At 39.8% G+C, this 20860-nt stretch overlaps 1 protein-coding gene across 1 annotated transcript; it reads right to left on the reverse strand.

Annotated features, from left to right (window-relative positions):
* Window positions 1–462: 462 nt before the first annotated feature.
* Window positions 463–19900, reverse strand: wls (Wnt ligand secretion mediator). The gene is made up of 12 exons (XM_086172748.1): window positions 19635–19900; window positions 15785–16057; window positions 10842–10966; window positions 10047–10208; window positions 9584–9720; window positions 5108–5276; window positions 4747–4844; window positions 4598–4661; window positions 3225–3368; window positions 3000–3083; window positions 2740–2908; window positions 463–1398 (listed from the first exon to the last, which is right to left on the reverse strand). The coding sequence occupies exons 1-12, from the start codon at window positions 19738–19740 to the stop codon at window positions 1289–1291; spliced, it is 1641 nt and encodes a 546-aa protein (XP_086028874.1). The 5' UTR covers window positions 19741–19900; the 3' UTR covers window positions 463–1288.
* Between the last annotated feature and the right edge of the window lie 960 nt (window positions 19901–20860).

The raw sequence follows: 20860 nt of genomic DNA on the forward strand, positions 1-20860 counted from the left end.
TATATAGCTTCGTTGAAAATAATGTTTCATATGTTCAGTGCATATTTATAGTATTCTCGTGGCGGCGAGAAAAAAAGGGATTCTCGTGGCGGAAACTGTTTTTAAATGTGACAGTTTACGGAGTTTTCACACATTCAAGTTGACTTATGAAAGCACAGCCATTCACACGAACTGCAACGAGAGTCAAGACCTCTGTAATGTGTATACGGTATATAAAAATAAAGATTACCGTTATAAACTACAATTTTTGACCACATTTCCCTTTACATTCGAGTCAGCAAGACGGACGATGAAATGAAGGGTGTTGTTCCACTGGGCGCCGTGTGGGGGCGCTCTTGCTTCAGGAGCTCCTTAACGCAGACCACAGACCGAATCTGGATCGCTTTTTAAGCATTTACAACAAATTAGTGACGTGATGACAAAACAGACGGGGGGATATGTTGGAAAGAATCAAAATACAAACTGTATTAAGAATGTTTTATTTAAATTAAAATAAAAAAACAAATTAACAAACAAACAAAAAACCCAATAGTGTAATAGACTACCATCAACCCTCTGTTAACATTGATAATTTGATGCATATACTCTTCAGAAGTCGTAAATAAGCATTTTATAAAAAATAGATATTGACATTGTAACAATGAAACTACAGTATGCACTTTCTTAAGTGGATATGTGTCTGTACATTTACCCCAATAGTAAAAAACAAACAAAAACAAAAACAACTCCACTACTTAAAGACTAACCGTGTGCCACATGGTCTACATTTCTATGGAAGAATATGTATTTGTGACAGGTTCTAAGGCGTTTACTTTGAGTATAACGATTAAAATTTTTTTTACCATGTCCAAAAAACCCTGCTATTCATCTACTTCATGTTGCTCAGATTTCCACATATGGCAGTTGCTAGTTGTGACTTTCTATCAACACATCATTGAACCAGTCGTTAGGATTCTGATATGGTGGCGAAACTGTTGTGTAAAAACTCAAACCCAACATTGTGTATATAAAGTATGTAACAGTAAATCAAAACTGAAATGAAAAGGACTGATAAGAGTGTGGCTAATATTGAGCAATCCAGGACACAATAGGGACTCAGGGGACAAGTTGGCACAGAAAAAGGCCGCAGAGCTGAGGATATGAAGCTGGGAGGAGGGCACTGGAGGGTTCATGCAAAGGGGATTGTTGATGCAGTTTTGGAGAAAAGCTTTTTAGAATACAAATGTTAGGAAGGGGGGTCAGTGGAGCAGTAGGTATTTGAGGGAAGTTCTCAATAACAGTGGGAAATCTACTCCTGTGCCTCTTTGCCGGTCATTTTGTAGATCTCTGTGGGGCCGTCTACATGGGTGATGGTGGTGGTCAGCTGGATGTCCTCTCCACTGTTTGCTCCAGCATCCCCTGTGAAAACAGAACGCTTTATCAACACTGCCTTTTGGGGTGACAGGAATACAAGACTGGCAGCCTGTTCCTGCTGAAAATATGCTGTATCACAACAGGGCTAGGGTGAATTTCTCCAACATAAATACTTTCAGCTCATTGCAAACTGAAGTGAAGGGCTGATAAGATTAAACAGAAACTTGGAAATATACCTCTTTCCCATTAAAACATTTCATGTGCTGCAGAGAAAGCTTCCAGAACTTCAAACTCACTTTCTCTCTGCATGACCCTGAAGTCGGCTGATGGATGGTTTTCATTACTTCTATGCCCGCCCTCCCCCATCCTCTGCTGCCCCTTCCTTTCCATCTGGAAGGATGCCTGGCAAGCCATTAGAATCACCCTCGCTGGCCAAAGAGACCCCTCTTTCACCTGGGAATCTGGGTCCTTCTCAACCCTTCAAGTCTTACTCCAAAAACAACCTTGAGATGAATAGGCAGTTTTATAGGAAAAGACAGACTAATGCTCTCCACTACAATGAGATGTGAGCTGCGAGGACCCCAATACAATGTGGCCAAGCTCAATCACTACATATGACAAAATGATGTCACTGTACTACCTCCTTTTTTTTTTTTTAAGTCCACCACTCTTTTTCCAACATGACAAACAAGTCTTACAGGACCTGTCCCTACAAACTGAGTTGCAATCCAAGCAGGCTGAAAAGTGAACCATACTGAGTCCTGATGTATTATGACTCTTTGAATAAAACCCCAAAATATTTTTGAACCCATAACTTACATTTCACAACTGCTACGCAATAGTCTTAAAGCCTTAAACACAGGGTGTTGAGAATTGCGTCACAACAATCACAAACACATCGAACAAATCAAATCTAAAAGACCAATGGCCCTAACCATTCAAATAAATATAAGGCAGAACTGGTTCTACAAATATTTTCTGCACCAATATTGCTAACCAATTGCTTCAGTTAAAGTTGTAATGACAGGTTTGGAGAACCATCTCAAGTCGCTCTGAGATTCTTATTCTGTTTCTATATATACTATAGAATACTTCAATTTTCATTATACTCGATGCCTACCTTGGATTTCTCATTGCACCAATTTCTTGTGTTTTCATTTTGTGTGCTTGATTTGGTTCTTGTTACCACATTCTCCGAAGTGACTTAACCACTACCATAGATTAGAGATGATTTGTTGTCAATGGACAATATGTTGGAGAGATACCAACTTTTAATGAATTATGCATGAAGAAGATTTTCACAGAAGGGTCTGTCCTCATTGTATGTCAGAATGATAAATGAGTGCCACTTTCATATTTCATTAATGGGCAGAAATTAGTAGTTACCAGTGATGCATTGAGCGCTTGACTGGTCGTCTCCATATCGTTTGTGAGATGGGGCATAGAGGAACATGATGGCGAATACATACAGGTTCCACATGCCATAGATACCAGTGAAGAAGGCACTGTTCACCTGCACGGTGTGGTCTCCCCAGTGCCAGTGACCCTCATTCACCTGGACATTTAAAGACAGCAATAAGTGATTTGTGTTTTTAGAGAGTCATGCATGAGAACAATGAATACATTTATGGCTTTATGAAACTTACCTGACTAATGATAAAGAAGATGACTGTCATAGCAGCACAAGTCAGTGTGACCAGCATGAGAAATTTAAACCTGAAAATCAGACCCTAAAGAGCAATGAGAAGAACAGTGAAGAATTAGCAAAAATAAAAAAAAAATAAAAAAACAACAATGATTATAAATATTTGATTGTAGCAGCTTTGAATTGAGAGATGCTTATATAACATTGACAAATTAAACTCAATGACCTCATAGTGAAGGCGCCTGGCCTTGGACATGGCAGGCAGTGAAGTCCTTTTACCACTGATGTTTCGGAACACTTGAAAAACCATGAAGCAGAGGAAGAGGAAGTAGAGACAGGCACAGATCCCTGCCACAATTATGAATGCCATCTGAACAAATGGCCAGTCAAGGACAAAACAAAATATTAGCTTCACTCAAAAGAGTGATCTGGCAGCAGAGCAATGTTGTGTTCTGACATAATGCAGTTACTCACAATGCTGGTTTCTAGTTTCCAACTGGTGTGTTAAAAATATTGCACTTAAAACTGCCTGACAAATGCTCAAGGTTAGCAAATTGATTGACAAATCTAAATCTAAGATAAGAAACACATTACGATCAGTGAATTTACTATAAAAATGTTAGGTTATTTATGTGACTGGTTTATAAAACATTTACTTCAGTTGATGGAACAGCAGAAAGTTGTCAGTGGGCCTCATAAAGATTTGATGAGTCTGGTTATAGACACTGTGGTAAATGTCTTAGAACTCTGAGTTTCACTTTTCCTTCTGTGGGAAAGGACAACTAGAGAAGCAATGTAAGAAAATACAGAGGGGGAAAAGTGGGTTCTTTTTGCACTTATTCTTAAAGAGTTCTAATGAAGAACACAAAGCTAGGGGTACTCACAAAAAAGGCAATGCTCACATATGGTATTCCTGAATCATTTCTAATTTTATCGATGAAGACAACAGTATTCAGCTCAGAGAATCTGTTTTTCAGCACACAGAAACTCTGAAATCAACACCTGCATGATCATGTGCTGAACTAAAAACACAATTTAGCACTTAAAGATTTTTTACACTTTACTTACGGCTGGATACTATTTAAATGCAAATGGTATAAAACAGCCTTAGCCAGATTAAGAAAAATAAATAAATCATTATTTAAATGTATCATGATCATATTTGCCAGACCTCAACTAAGGGTGGTCTTGCTCTGATTGTATCCTGAGTAAGTGTAAACTAACTCCATACAACTTGCTGCTGTTCTTCTCTTTGCATCAATGTGACCAAAGGCATTATTGGGCCTTTCCCATATGAAAAGTTAAAAATGTAAAATGTACATAATTTCTGCCCATTAATGTCAAAAAAACTACATTTTCAGGCACTGGCAATCACAAGCTTTAGAAAATAGATAATAAAGTCTGAGAAAAACAACAATCTATTGAAAATTCTTAGCATAAACACAACAGGTAAGACCTGTTTATCTCCCAAAATAAATGATGTCAGATACAGATCACATTTCAATATTAAGTGATAAGTATATTTGATTTATGCCTAAAGGTGCGATAGGGTGTCCTGTTTCTATTGTTCTCACTCAGTGACATATTCAAAAAGGATACAGCCAGCTCAGTTCCAATATCCGACGCCCAGATGCTATAGAAGGGGTTTTTTAATTGGACACCCCTGGTGAAAAATAAAGAAAATAAATAAATAAAGTTACACATTGCAGTAACTATTTATGAATAACAAAATACATCATGGAATTTACCTTTCACACATGTCAAAGATAAACAAACAGAAGGAACCAAAAACAATGGGTCCGACTTGTTTCCAATACACTGAGAAACGATTCCTCTCCATCTGGTCCTGTCAGACAGACAAAGGAAGGATGACAATTTACGAAGTGTAACATTTGTTCATAAATTGCAAAATCTTTTATGAAAATTGTTGGGACCAAGTTTTTTTTCTCACAGGCAATTTATTGTGAATGCTAGTAAAACACCAAAAACATGATGTGAAATGGGTCGATCAAATGCACATTTACATACTTTGGAAATACAGCTGTAGATGAAAATTTTATGTATTTTTTTTTTTTTGTGTAATCAACTAGATATAGTCATATGTTGTACCATGAGGTGCTCCCCACAGAAGATGATCCAGAAGGACAGCAACGTGGAATAGAAGATGCCCTGCCTGATGTCCCCAAAAAGCAGCATCCAGGTCCAGTTAAATCCAATAGAGAACCACTCCACTGGGATGTTAATAAATGTCATGGAGATGCCCAATGCCAAGATAACCCTGAAGGATCAAAATATTTTTTAAGACAAAAAAAAAAAAAGACATGTTTTGAAGCAATTTTAGAATAAAATGTGTCAGTAACAGCTGAGAGTGGCAGGAATAAAAATCTATAACCATGTCTTCATGAAAACAATAAGCATTTTTTTGTTTGTTTTTTTTAAGATCATGTTTAAACAGTGTAAAATTACTAAACCCTGGTAGTTCAGCACTGTCAATGTTACCATTGATTGCCAAAAGAATGAACAACATCCTGTCCTGAAAACTTCAAAATAGCATTTAAGAAAGTCATTTGGGATCAATTGAAAAGTGTTATGTTAGTAACTTTCTTTTTGGTATTTTCTTGAAGATGTTTCACCTATTATCCATGAGACAGAACTGAAGAAGTCTCAGGGTGAGAATTGAAAAAATATGCAAGTCCAGTTGCCAAGATAAGTTTTGGCACTACTCAGTTGGGGTAAGAAATTGAGTCAGACTTGAGTCATTTTTTCAGGTAAATGAGGAGGCACCCTGTTTAAATACTATTCCACACCAGCCTGAGTTTTTAGTACGGGGACCTTTAATGCATTTGTCAGTCTGCAAAATGTATGTACTACATACTTTAGCATTTATCAACATGACTAGCAAAGCAAATTTAGATCAGTTAGCTTACAAAAATCTGACAAACCAGGAGATCATCTTCCTGGTGTCTAAACAGGCCTCTGCATGCCACCCACAGATGAAAGACAATCATAAACACAGTGAAGAGGGCAAAACAGAACCACAGAGTGCAAGACAGACAGAAGAGAAGTATTCAGTAACCTGTGCAAGTATTAGAGATGCATGTGTGGCTGTTTCAAAGTGTGAATGTACTTTTAGGCACATATGGGCTTCCCTTAGGCACTTCCTACTACAGTGGGGAGAACAAGTATTTGATTCACTGCTGATTTTTCAGCTTTTCTCACTTGCAAAGCATATAGAGGTATGTAATTATTATCATAAGTACTCTTCAATTGTGAGTGACAGAATCTTAAACAAATATCCAGAAAAACAAATTGTATGGTTTTTATGTTATCAATTTTATTTTTATTGCATGACATAAGTCTTTGATGTCAGAAAAACAGAACTTAATATTTGGTACAGAAACCTTTGTAAAAGTTAGAGATCAGACGTTTCCTGTCGTTCTTGACCAGGTTTGCACACTGCAGCAGGAGTTTTGGGCCCGCTCCTCCATACAGATTTTCTCCACATCCTTTAGGTTTCAGGGCAGTCACTGGGCAATATGCACTTTTAGCTCTCTCCAAAGATTTTCTATTGGGTTCAGATCTGGAGACTGGCTAGGCCACTCTAGGACCTTAAAATGCTTCTTACAGAGCCACTCCTTAGTTGCCCTGGCTGTATGTTTCGGGTCGTCGTGCTGGAAGACCCAGCCACGACCCATCTTCAAGGCTATTACTGATGTAAGGAGATTGCTGGCATAGATCCTGCGATACATGGCCCCATCCATCCTCCCCACCATACAGTGCAGTCGTACTGTCCCCTTTGCAGAAAGGCATTCCCAAACAATGTTGTTTCTACCTCCATGCTTCGCAGTTGGGATGGTGTTCTTGGGGTTGTACTCATCCTTCTTCTTCCTCCAATTAGGCAAGTGGAGTTCAGACCAAAAAGCTCAATTTTTGACTTATCAGACCACATGACCTGCTTCAATTCACCCTCTGGATCATCCAAATGGTCATTGGCAAACTTCAGACGGGCCTAGACATGTGCTGGCTTGAGCAATCCTGCGTGAGCTGCAGGATTTTAATCCATGACAGTGAAGTGTGTTACTAATGGCTTTCTTTTGAGACTGTGGCCCCAGCTCTCTTCAGGTCATTGACCAGGTCCAGCCTTGTAGTTCTGGGCTGATCCCTCACCTTCCTCATGATCATTGATGCCTCGTAAGGTGAGATCTTGCATGGAGACCGAGCCCCCGACCACGAGAGATTAATCTTCTCACCAAGCTGCTTGCCTATTGTCCTGTAGCCCATACCAGCCTTGTGTATGTCTACAATTTTATCGCTGATGGCCTTACACAGCTCTCTAGTCTTGGCCATTGTGGAGAGGTTGGAGTTTGTTTGATTGAGTGTGTGGACAGGTGTCTTCGAGTTCAAACTGGTGCAGTTAATACAAGTAATGAGCGGACAAAGGAGGGCTTCTTAAAGAAGAACTAATAGGTCTGTGAGAAACGCAATAACATACATTCAATGTGTATGTTTTACATTGCGTCCCTCACAGTTGAAGAGTGCCTATGATAAAAATTACAGAACTCTACATGCTTTGCAAGTGGGAAAGTTGAAAAATCAGCAGTGCATCAAATACTTGTTCTCCCCACTGTGTATAAAAGGGAGTAAAGATGGCAGCGTTATCATGGTTGGGACAATATTCCCTCAGCAGTAATGTAACACTAATGAATTCCCAGTATAAACATAGCATTTTTAACAATTCTAGCCGAGTTGGTAAGATTATTCCAACTCAGTGTCTTTGGTATACAAAGTACATATTGTTGCTCTCAGAGGTTCCTCTTTTCATGGAAGTGATTGTCTACTTTGAACTTTCATTCAGGGCGAAGCAGTGTTTTAAAATCCCCCTAAATGGACCAAAAGTGGGGAAAAGGCAATAAATTGACCTGAGGGCGGGACCAGTTTTTCAAAGTATTACAAGTAATGCAATACAGCTTCTAAATAATTGAATTTCAGCCAGCTTGAGCAAACAGAGCGAAACCACACTTGGATGGTATGCAAAGAATGTTTCCCGAGCAAACCGATGAACAGGAGAGCTGAGGCTTTAATCTGTGTGAGTGAGTGTCTCTGTGAAATCAAAGTACTTTGTATGAAAAGGAGTTGAGTTAATGAGAAAGCGGTCCCCACAGTATACCTTAACAGAAAGATATACTTTAATGAGGCATTTACAAGACCCACTGATGGTCTGTGATGGCTAACTAAAATGTACAAAGATACAGAGCCATTGTTAATGATTCATTTACAGCAGCTCTTTTGTAGCATGATTAACATGTTAGCTGAAAATGTTTGCACACCCACCCTCTCTCTCCTGGGTCAGATGGGTTTCTCAGTAGGCTGGCTGGAAAAACTGATGATGTTAATCAACACAATTTGATGCATTTTATGAATTTTGCCATAATGAAAAGTTCTCACTCACACACATCACTTTCAGAGGAAATCTGAGGTTTACCATTAATATACCTCAGTGGGGCTAGCATTACAGGGAACCCTGGTAAAGCTTTTACAGCATGAAAAAAAAAAAAAATCCGCCGCTGTCCACAAATAGGGTACGAGTCGTACTTCCTGAGAGCCTGCTGGTCATCTGGGAATAAGAGCCTTGAGCCGGAAAAGACAGAGCGAAGGGGAGAGACAGTCTGTGTGTGTTGTTGTAGCTAGTTGGTGTGTATGTACTGTATGTGTCTGTGCAGCATGTGTCGCTTGAGTGCTGGCTTGCAGATTTTGTAACGTGTTTCACGCTTCGCTGGGCTCTTCCTGCAGCGCAGAATGCTGCCTCTTACTGATCTGTCTTCCCAGCACGGCAGGGGGTTAGACAAACACTAAGCTCTGAGCATACCATTCTAAATATCCACTTGAGGCAGAACTACCTATATTTGCATTTCAAATATTAGTTTAGCTTATGTCTCCTGCTTTGATGGGCTAGAATAAACTATTACAGATGTTAACATATCTGTAACCATTAATTTAATAAGCTCGCTGAACTGAAGAAGAGAATAAAGGATGAGAGAGGTATAGAATTAAAGGCAGAGAAAGGTTGTTGTTATTTTAGTAGTTTATCTAATATGTCACAGGTATACTGGACTGGCGTCATGGAGGGTAGAGAGCTGTTAAACAGATCGAACAAAACGTGCATCAAGAAGCCCGGTCACATGCACACTTTCCTGTTTCTAGTATTAGTGGCTTTTGACTTGACAGCTTACATCCCATTTATTATGTGCTTTAAATTCAATTAAGGATTATTATAGCTCCTCAGACAGTTAATGAACATCACTGTCTGATCTCAGTGACCTTCAATGCACTCGGTTAGCATGACCTACTTGTACGTTTCATTCATTGTTAATATGTGCTTTCACCCAATAGACAACCTGATGCCAAGGTCCCAGAGCTTTTGATGAAACCACAGTAGGTTCTGGGTATAGTTAGGAGGTACATTTTTTTGAGATGAAGACTTGTTCTCAAGAATTGTGATGACAAATCTGAGCAGTTTGCTTAAAAGAATGATCAATATTGTCACAGTACAGCAACACAGCAATTCAAAGAAAGATGCAGCCTTACTTCTCTAGCAGCACAGGGGGTCTGCTCATGAGAGTGATGCGCCTCCAATACCAGATCATGATGATAAGAATGCTGGGTGTCAGGAATGTCTTCATGGCAAACCAGACTTGCGTAAATCCTCCATTCTGGTGGATGCTCTTTCAAGACAATCAAAAAGTCATTTATATATTTATGATCCAATATTAGGCTCAATAACATAGCGTAAAGTAAACCTTAAATAATTTCTGTGCCTCTCTTTTGAATAATGGCAGCTGAGGTAACTGGCTGTTACAGAATAGTTACTGTTCTAAAATTTGTTAAAAAAAAAAAAAAAATCAGCCAAAGATGAGTGTCCAAAAATCAAACACCCGTCAACTTTATTCTTACACACTGTCACGCTTGATAGAAACACTCAGCTAGTGTAGAGGTAAGTTTCAGCTTCAAATGTACAGCAACAGGAGCAATATCAAAAATGTCCACTTACTGTCACTTGTATGTCTTTGATTTCTCCAATTCCAACGTTGATCTTCTTGCGCTCGTTAACCGGTAGACGGAGGTTGAGGAGGTAGTACTTATGAGCAACACTGCCTATCTCCATGAAGGGCATCGGTTCACAATCGTAATTACGGCCCTCATTATCGATGGTCTGGAGAACATGTATGTACTGCTCAGTTTAACAGTATGGACACAAGCTTTAGGCAGCCACAACAGTTCCTGTCTCAAACACAACTGGCCATGAACACAATGAATTAATACAAAAACGTTTGATGCAAAACCTTGAGCATTGGTGAGTTCTTCTGGAAATCTTCTAGTCTTGGCAACTGGACTTGAATTTCTTCACTTCAAGATGTTTCACCCCTCATCAGAGAGGCTCCTTCAGTTCTTCAAAACCCTTCAAGAGAAGACGTTCAAGTCCAGTTGCCAAGACAAGAAGATTTCGACGAGAATTCACCATGACCAAGAATTTACCATGACCTGGACGACTGAGAACCTCCAGACATTGAGCAATGGTATTGATCACCAGATGTAACAAGAGGATTAATGTCTGATTGAAATTACTAATTGAATATTTGTAGCTCATCATGTAGAAAGAATAAAAAGGCAACTTCATATAGCTTCATAAAACAAAGAGATTTGCATATATAAATGATTTCCTTTACAACAGAAAGAGAGAAAAAAAAAAAAAAAAAAAAACAATCAGTGCATCATATGCACTGTTTCGAGATTTTTTTTCAGTAGCAAGTAGTTGTGCCAAAGTAAAGGGTGTCATTTTACCTACTTTGTCAATGTTAAAGCTACAGTTGAGTTTCCGCTGTTCAAATGAATGAGCCATCTCTGTCCACTCACTGATAGTGTCATCTCTGTAGGCCAGGCCCACATCAATGGTGACCATCGCTCCTTCCTCTGCATAAGAGTACAAAGTTACTTTTAGAGCACTATTCTTTTTAAGTGCCTTTGTTAGCATTTAAGTCATACCCATAATTATCAAAATTATAATTATGATTAGGGCTTAAACTAGGAACAAAACACATCATTAAAACAAATCATAGTTGTGTTGTAATTAGTTGTGTTGAACCAATTGTTAAGTTGAAAAAATGGTAACTGGCATGAATCCTTTTCCTCTTCGTATTCAATTCCTATCTTTGCTCCTATCGAGAGCTACAATCTTGGTAAGGGAATTAATTAAGTCCTGACGCATGAATGCCATGCAGAGACTGTGCTGTTTTCACTGACACAGTCTAGCACAGTCTAGAACATAATTTGTTAGTAAGGAAAGTAAGTATAATGGTGTGGATTTTATTTTGAGTTACTGAAAACTACTACGCCCGCTTAAGAATGCAGCTGGATTGATTATCAAATCCATATTTTTCTTTTTTTACTAGATTTGGTGGATTCAAATTCAAAAAACTATTTTTTTTGTCCCCTTGGTGCAATTACGAGGCACGTTGAGTGGCGTGTGTGTGTGTGTGGTGATGGAGGGTCATTCAAGAAAGCATTTTACATGTCTACATGGTACTGTCATTTCAATCTGAAACTGACTGACAAGGTTATTGCCATGTGACGATAATCAGTGATTCATTATTCTTTGCGCCATATCCCAAATCTAGGTTACTTCCTTCTTTACATAACTTAAACAAGATCTTGAGTTGGCCTCCAGCAGGCCAACTCATTGAATATAACAAAAAGATGCTAAGCCAAGCTATTAAAACTGCATCTTCAGATCTCATTACAAAGCCAAGTGTTCTCTCTTCCAGCCCTCCAGAGTACCTCTTGTGCTGTTATGAAACAAGCTCGAATGAACAGAAAGAAACCCGGTGGCCTGTGCTTTTAGAAAGGGAGGGAAAAAGTGTAAAGGACAGGAAAAAGAAACCAGATGAGACAGAGATAGGCAGCAGACTATCTTTGTAATGCCCTTCACTGTGCCATTGGTTGAGCCAGACGCCCTCGAATGTCAGCCCCCTTCATGCAAACATTCCACTCCTGTCCAGCAGCCATCACCACAGAAACTAAGCCTCCTCAACAGCTGTGTTATTGCTGGCATCTAGCCAAGGAGTGCTTGGTGCCCGAGTAGACTGGGGCAGGTGGGTGGAGTGGTTAATAAGGGCAAAGCTCTTCTCTGGTACAAACACTGTTACATAGATAAGGTATTCTAGGGGAAGGGATGGCCTTGTTTTAATTTTCCGTGAGGAGCCGCAGAGAAGAATTATACTTCCTAAGGCACAGGCATAATAAATCTACCGATACCATTTTATCATTTATAGGATGTCTTTGCAGTTTTACTTCTACATCGAGCTTATATTTCGTCTATTTTGACACAAATTAAACTAAGGAATCAGATTTCGAAACGGCATTCTCCTAAATGTCCTAACACATAACATACGTTTAGTTTGTGCCTAATTCCAGTATCAATTGTATCAAGTGATTTAAGAGCCTACACAACTCCTGATTCTCCATGAGGTGAGAAGGAATGTTTAATCTCCCATGGTTTCTTATGTCAGTCATGTGATGTGACACTGGTTTTGAATCAATGAATTTGATAGATGCAAAAGGTATTCTTCTCAGCAGTCACTATTCGCCAGAATATGTAAACAAAATGTTTCAAAATGCCAAACAGTATTAGAAATATACAATAATTTTGGAGGAAAAAAACTGCCAATTCTTTATCATGCATGGCATTCAGAGTACTATGGGATCTCAACAAGCTCTTGTTATCAAGACACTTCCCATGGCTCACAAACATCAATGAGACTGAACTGGCTGAATCATTGACTCGTCTGGCATCCAGGCAGTAAACAACCCACAAGCCCCTCACACATTTCCACAGAGGCTGAGAATGCCAGCAAGCTAATTATGCTGAGGAGTTACATTACCATGACATGATTGTTTAGACAAGGAAGGCCAGAGAGGCCAAGTCACAGAATTACACCACTGAAAAAGTAACTTTTTGTCCTGTTAGTTTAAGTAGCTTTGTCAGTTTTCCTTAAGCCAATGTGTCATGGCATTTTAGGAGCAGCTGTTCTGACATGACTCTGCACGTTATGCATCACATGACCTGTTATCACATTTTAGATGCTTTCTCATGCCTTCAGACAACTCCTTCGCGCTATCCATTAGTGGAATCATAACTTATCTAGTTCCACTTGATAGTTAGACCAAGATATCTGAATGGAACTTGGACCATCAGAGTTCATGGCACCTTTATGCCTGAGTTGTCTGTGTGTCTATATTGGAGAATGTTTTTGAGAGGCATTACATTTTCTTCACCTAAAATCATGAAATTAATTCCTCCATCATCATTCTCTCCAATTCATCTGTTCAGGAAATAAAGGCAACCCACCAAGATACCAAACTCTGTATTTTTGAAATATGGTATCCCCGTCCTCCTCTTTTTCCTTTCACTTGAGCACATGTCAAACACTGAAAAAAAAGCAAGCTGGTAGGTCTCTTCTTCCCCTCAAAACTATCTGAAAACACAAAATGGAATGTAGTGTCGTTGATAATAGTTTTTCTCCATGTAATTGTAAACTAAGTAAATTATGTTCAGTCGCAGGACATAACTAGCAGGTTGCCTTCACTCCGTCTCATGTCATTTTGATTCACACTCTTGAGTTGTTTCTCCAAATAAGAACTCAACCAAATGAAGAAATTATAAAACTCATTAAATGGGCCAATTGCATTTTAGAGTGATATAAAATGACACCTACATGTCACTTCTCACTGACTTATCACAGTAACTAATCATTTATTAATAAATTGTGTTCTTTATTTTGAGATTGACGTCTTTCACCAGGGTGACACAAGAAAACCCCACCTTCTTTTGCTCATAAGTAATCTAACTCCTAAATGATATATCTGGGGTTATTGGGAACAAGGGATTTATCTCAGCCATGACATTCTCCCATGCTGCCTCTAGACAAGAGTGTGACAGGGGTCTTGCTTGGTACATTACTAAACTGTGATTTTTGTCCCCACACATTATTTTATTATTGCCTCATGTTCACTGGTTTATGAATGATCAAAAACACTACATAGAGACTGGCCACTGGTTATTTTCCCAATAAATTAAAAGACGAAGTAGTAATAATATGTGCATGGAAATAAAATTCAAGGATATACATTTAACAAATAGTAGCCGGTGACTGGGCTGCTTAGCAAATTGTTTTGTATATTCAAACAATTTCTCATCACAGTAGATATTTGAAATACATTCATATTAAAACATCATTTTAATGTGATACACTTTTTCTTAAAAGAGACTAAATACAACTATTAAGGCTAATCATATTTGCAACAGGAGAATGCAGCAACAGGTTCGACCACACCTCCTCACTCAAATAGGAGTTTTTAAATTTGTATTAATCTATAAATATTTGGGCAGAGTTGGGAGCTCTCGGAGAGGATTTTTAGAAATGTTTATCAATACAGCCCCTGGCACTTTAACAGTTTTACGATCCAATACTGCGTTTGTAATCCATTTGCTAAAGTAAAGGGTATGGGGATTTTAGCACTTCTTCTCTGAAAACTGATTTGACGAATCATGAGTGAGTAAACTAAGAGACAAGTTTTGGCCACATAACTGATAATGGACTGTAATTACTGGGGATTAACCATGGTAAGTATAAACTATGATTCTCTCAAGAAGGTGTTGTCTTAGTGTACTGGTTACTTTAAAACCAAAGTAAATGGTGGTGTCTAACTTTATGAAGAGAAATGCCCCTAATATTTTTTTCAAAGTAATCTAAAGAAAATCATCATATTATATCCACTGTTTGACACACGTTTGTTGTATAACATCTTACGTAACACTGTTTTCATAAAGAGGGTTAGCTTATTCCACCAGTGTAGATGATTCAAGAATTACATGGTAAATCAGTTAGTTTCAATATAAGTGAAAATTTAGGTGAGACAGAAAGTTAATTGAATGTTCCCTAAAACAGGCCTCGCATGTATTATTGGTAAAACTTTGGCATTGATGCTTTAACACATGGTTGGATGGTGACTTTGAGTAATGCAAGATTTATTTCAATGAGATCACCTCATATCCAAAGTATCTGAATCCTTCACTTCTGGGTTCAGCAACGCCTAACAGGAGTTTTTCTATGTTCAGAGGCAACGGGGTTTTGAAAAAAGATCCAGATTACCTCTCCTCTTGCTTTTATAACCTGCCAAGTGTCTTGTTAAGCCCGTCTAAAAAACCCCAGGGCCTATGCCAATTCAGAGAACAGGCAGGAGGACATCCATCTTTGTTTGCTGCCTTTCAGTGTTACAGAAATCCACTCTACTTAAAATAAAAAAAGATATATTCCTTTAGGTTGCTCAAGCATTCATCATGATAAACTGAGCTATGAATGAGGCAACAGCTCTTCCCAACGTCTTGAGAGTCTTGAGGGTGATGTACTAAAAGTGAAAAAAATGTATGAAAACTTAACACCAGTGTCACTGTTAAAACCCTATGACTTAGCACTTGAATTTACGATGTGAGGAATATGAAGTGACAATAGGAGTTAATAATTCAGAAGCTGGCTTGGTTTCACAGTGAGACACTGCAAATATATAAAAAAAAATTGAAACGGAGATATAATTAGCTTGAATATTTACAAAAGTGAAAAACTAAGCATGACGTAAAAAATAGTATAGATGTGGTTGGGGAAATTGCAAAGCACTCACAATTATATAGAATTCAAAAGCAATTTATAATAATAACAAGAAAGCAGCTCTTACCTATCTGGTTGTGCATCTTGAAACCAATATCAAATTGCAAAAGAACCAGCATGAACTGGAACCAGGGGCTCATCTCATTCTTCATCATAGGAATGTGGATAGCAAACACAATGTTATTGGCCTCAATCTTCTTAGCCATGGCCTCATCAAAGTTACGGATCTTGTCACACTGGTTTGCGCCCCATGGCATGAACCATTGTTTTTCTTGGCGGTGCTTGGCTGTGTCCACACATTTGGTGGCCATGTAGTTGACCGCAGAGGTGGGGCTGGGAGCTAGTGAGAGAGCAAGAGGAGAGAAAAGAAAAAGAAAAAGAAAAAAAACAATGAGGGAGAGATGTGAGACTTGTCGTTAAACTGAAATATTGCGGTTTCAAGTTCCTGCCAAGACTGCCTTCCTCTCAAACTAATAAATCACAAATAAAGTTTAAAAAGCATCTTTAAATAAATGGAGGCACTGTGGATTAAACTTTGTATAGATGATATTTATTTCTTAGCAACCGTTAAGAACCTTCAACAGGTTGCGCTTGAGCCAAACTCAATCCAAACACTTCAGCAATTACTTTTTACAATGTTTAGAAAATGCGTTGTAGCAGAGCCTCTGTCTGTGAAATGATGTGGAGAGAAAATTCCCGTAGGTGCAATTATACTGTTTATCCATTGAGATTCATGAGCTTGACAGCACCAGTGTTTGTAGTCTCTACTCACTAGGTGTTTTCCTGGTGCTTAAGAAAATCCCTGTCATTGTCATGTGGATATTAAACCTTAGCTGCTCTTTTTAGCTAGATGGAGGATTTGAAAGGTGAAATGCAATGTAGTCTTCAGGCATGAAACAAACACCACTTCTAGAATCATGTAGCCAAGGTGATTAACATTTTGAAGATCTATGTGTTGACTGAAGTTGTGCAAATTTAATTCAACAAATGTTGGAATAGTGTGTGAGATGTCTCAACTCTCCTGAAGGATGGGTAATGGCCAAAGCCAGGTACGGGGCAAGATGCAGCACCAACCAGAGCGGTGTTGGGGCAACCTTACAGTCTTTCAGGTGTTAGCAGGCTGAGCTTTAAAAATACAGAGAAGATTCCTGTGTCATCGCCTGTCAGAGGGAGAGGTTTATAATGCTCCAACATATGTTTCGAGTTCCAACTGAGAAATAACGCAATCATTTTTTACAATGTGTTCCTTACAACTTAAGAAATACCAAGAATCTTTCGTGCGCAATGATGTTTTAAATTCACCTTTTCTGAAAATGTAGTGTTGGCATTAAAATGATTACATGAAAAATGATTTTGCCATGAAAATAGCCTCTTGATTCCATGAGCGTCACAGTATTTATAGTTAATGATTGTAAAAGATCATAAAAGTCATTGTTTGGAGACCTCCTCTCGAAACATGACCTCGCTATTTTGTCCTATAGAACAATCACAGATTCGACAACCACAGACTAGAGACTTGGGTCGTATGGAAGATTCATGTCTGCCCTAGATACAATGACAGTAAGGGGATTTCCGGACAATAAAATTCTCACCCATCTACTTGTGAATAATGTACACGCAAATCGTATTGAAAATGCCACGTCAGAAGTTTTTTCAGGAAATTCCACTGGTTCGTGAAATTTCATAGGCGTAAATGTAACTTGGAGACTGAGAGGAAAACAAGGTCTCCTTGATGTGATTTCAGAATAAACGAACCTGAAAAAGATATGCCTTAAGATGATTTAGGTATCAGAAGTACCGTGGAACCACACATGACCGTTCATCTTGGTAGATCATTCATCAGAGGGTGACTATATGATCACAACTGTGCAAAGCTGTAAGTTGTATATCAACAAAGGCTCCATGAGCTGCAATCCTTGTCAGAGGTGATTCTGGGAACCACTGACTCACAGGGATGAACATCAAAGGCCAGATTTTTGAGATTCAGCTGGTGAGGAAGATTAGTAACACATTTCAGACGATTCAAAGCTTTAATCACGCTCACTGTGCTTCTCACAAGCAACGGCTATGTCTAAGCTTTGTATACAGCATTTAACAGTATTTCCAAGTGGTACCCCGAACACAACCATTGCAAAATGTTAAAGCATGTAAACTCTACAACAGCTTAGTCCCATTCCTGCCTGAATCATATCAAAGAATACAAACTTAGGCTAGCTGACACATCACTATTAAGAATCATCTGATAATGAATCATAGATTTTAAACAAATGTAATATAAACAACTGGGAAAGGCTTTGTAGCAACTTTTTCATTCATTGGAAAGAAAAGTTTTCATTATTTTAAGCTTTATTTCCAATTTTAAGGTCACTTCTCCCTTAACTTTTCAGGTATTTCATGAAATATATGTGATAGGTAGCGGGAAACTGATGAATTATTTCACATCCCGTAAACCTAATGAGGTCTTTCTGATTACCAGAATCCCATCGGCCCATCGGGCTCCCAGTTCCCCTACCTGAACACCCATTGTATTTGTTCGGGCACATAAAAAGAGTAAACGGGCAGAGGCCACGAACACCTCAACGAATCACGTTCCGTGTAAAACTCGACCAAAAGGATCACTGATATTTGTGTAAGGTAACATGCTTTCATATACACACCCTGGCAACCAAAGTGAATTAACCCAGTTATCTGCAACCCCTTGGAGTTCAATTATCTTGTGACCCTGTGAGTCCGTCAGCACAGCTGCTCCTCAAGTCCCAATCGCAGTGTGTCCAGAATAATGGCCATCCCCTCAGCCCGTTGACCCCATGCCGTGTTCCCGGGTTTGTTGGGAAACAAGTGGAGAACAAACCCTTTCTACTCAATTACCCCTGCCGCCCCCGGCCACCAAGCAAACACAAAAGAATCTGGCTTCATTAAAACCATCTCAGCTAGGAATGAACCAAACAAGCTAATTTGTCACCAGCCATCGAGTGAGCGAGGGGACTGACCGGATCTGCTTCCATACAAAACCCACTGGATATAGACATCTTTCACACAGACTCAACTTTTATCCTGCCGTGCCAGTGGTTGTGTGTATGCATGTGCACGCAAGTGTGTGGGTGGATTTTGAAGAAATTTGACAGCAAAATCCAATGCAGTCCTCAAGGCACGATGCAACTTTGACAGCTGTTGGTGCATGTTTGTGTGTGTCGCTGCAGCTAAAAGTAGAGGAAGAGGAGGATGTTCAAAAATGCACTTCCTGCGAGGCTATAGGGATTTGGGGAGATGGGTAGTGGTGGTGGGGATGCGTGAATGTACACACACACACACACACACACACACACACACACACACACACAGGAGAGGAAAGGAACGAGTGAAATGAAGATGTTGCCCGGGGCCCTACACGGCAGACAGACATTACATGTGGGAGGAGGGGTGAGGAAGAGAGGGAGATAGGTGGGGAACGCGGAGGGAAGAACATTCGAGTTTGGATCAAAGAAGTGACAAAAAAAAGGCACGGAGAGGTCGGTCGCACGGCGAGTTCCTGGTTAAATCTCACGGATTTCGCCCCCGAGTACGAAATGCGGCGCATTTCCAGTCGGACTCGCCGGCTGCGCCGCGGAGACAGGAAACACCTTGATTTGAGAAAAGCAGTGATTTAGCCAAGGTGTCAAAGTGACTGTTTAAAAGCAGCGCGTTGTTTGTTTTGTCTGCGCTGCTTGCGTTTAACTTGAGTTTTCCATACTTGTGAAAACACATTGACACCGGCATACGGTCAATTTGAGCCATTTTTTTTTAATAATTTTCATCATTTGGACACGTTAACGTTCGAAAATCCGAGGGGCACGCGCGCACCGAGGAAGGCGAGCTAACGTTTTGCTAAACGTGATAAAAGTGACTGTTGAAAGAAAAAGAAAAAGGAAGAAACTTACCAATTAGACCGCCTACCATGAAGGCAAACGCCTGGAACAAAAGCAGAATAACTCCCACTATCACCAACTTTTTGGTGCTCATATTTTCAATAATAGCCCCCGCCATCGCCGATGGAAAGGTCGGTGTAAAAATATCCCACCGAGCGGAGAGGAGGGAAAGAACTACAATGTGGAGGGAAAACAAGAACTGGGACGAATCCGCTGCATCAACAAGCTGGGCCCCCTCCGCCGCTCTGCTCCTGCCTTTCAACTTCGAAGGAGGAAAAAGAAGAGAGAGAGCGGGGGAGAAGGGGGGGAAAAGCAGGAATCACATGACCGAGTAGCACTCGGCTTTATCCCCGAGCAGCCAACACAAGAGCTGGGGGGGAGATCCGCCGAGCGCCGCCGCATTGCTATACAGGCGGCGGTGATGCGGGTTACCGTGTCGTCCGGCGCCGGGAATAGCGCCGCTGTTGTCCGGTGCTATTTAAAGTAAGTCGTTTTCATGTCTACGCTTATATATTGTCGTCAACAAACGTCAAAGGTCTGCCCTCCAAATCTCCTCTCGATTCGCGTCTAGAGGCGAGTGCGGGGGGGTTGTTAAATCTCCACCGTGAAGCATTGCAACCTATCAAAATCTCCTTTCTGCCATCCTGACTTCAACTTTGTAACCTTTTAGAAATGATCCAGATTAAACGACGATTAAAACAGTGATCCGAATAACGTACCACCACCATCACCCAAAAAAAAGAAAATCCTAGAAATAGGTCTAAACCCTCTCCGACAGCTGGGGAGGCTCCTTATACATGATGCCTGCTGTTTGGTGGACTCAGACATATGAATATGAAATATGAATAATGACACAACTGCACTCCTGCAGGAATTCAAGGTTTTAATCTGCAGCCCCTTATCCCATCCCTGAGACAGACCGCTCTGTATCCCTCCCTCGTTTTAAATAACAACTGTTGACTATCCTGTTTTTGCTCGTAAAACAAAAACAAAACTAGTTTTCTTTAAAATTTTCTGTCATCCTATTTCCAAACGCAAACTTTAATCAATTCACCGGATCAAATCTTGCTTATTACCCAGCAGCCGAGGCCATGAGTGAATGTTCTCGTTTGGATTTGGCTTGATGTCAGCCAGTGCGGATGTATGTATTCACACACTGTACACGAGTAACACGGTGTGTGAGGAAAATCTTGGGCATGTCATGTTTGCAGCTGTTTCTTTCCTGAAAAGAGGACCTG

This window comes from Fistularia commersonii, chromosome 25 (genome assembly GCF_037954325.1).
Source record: "Fistularia commersonii isolate RoL2024-O1a breed Wild chromosome 25, RoL_Fcom_v1.0, whole genome shotgun sequence".
In the NCBI taxonomy this organism is placed as follows: domain Eukaryota; kingdom Metazoa; phylum Chordata; class Actinopteri; order Syngnathiformes; family Fistulariidae; genus Fistularia; species Fistularia commersonii.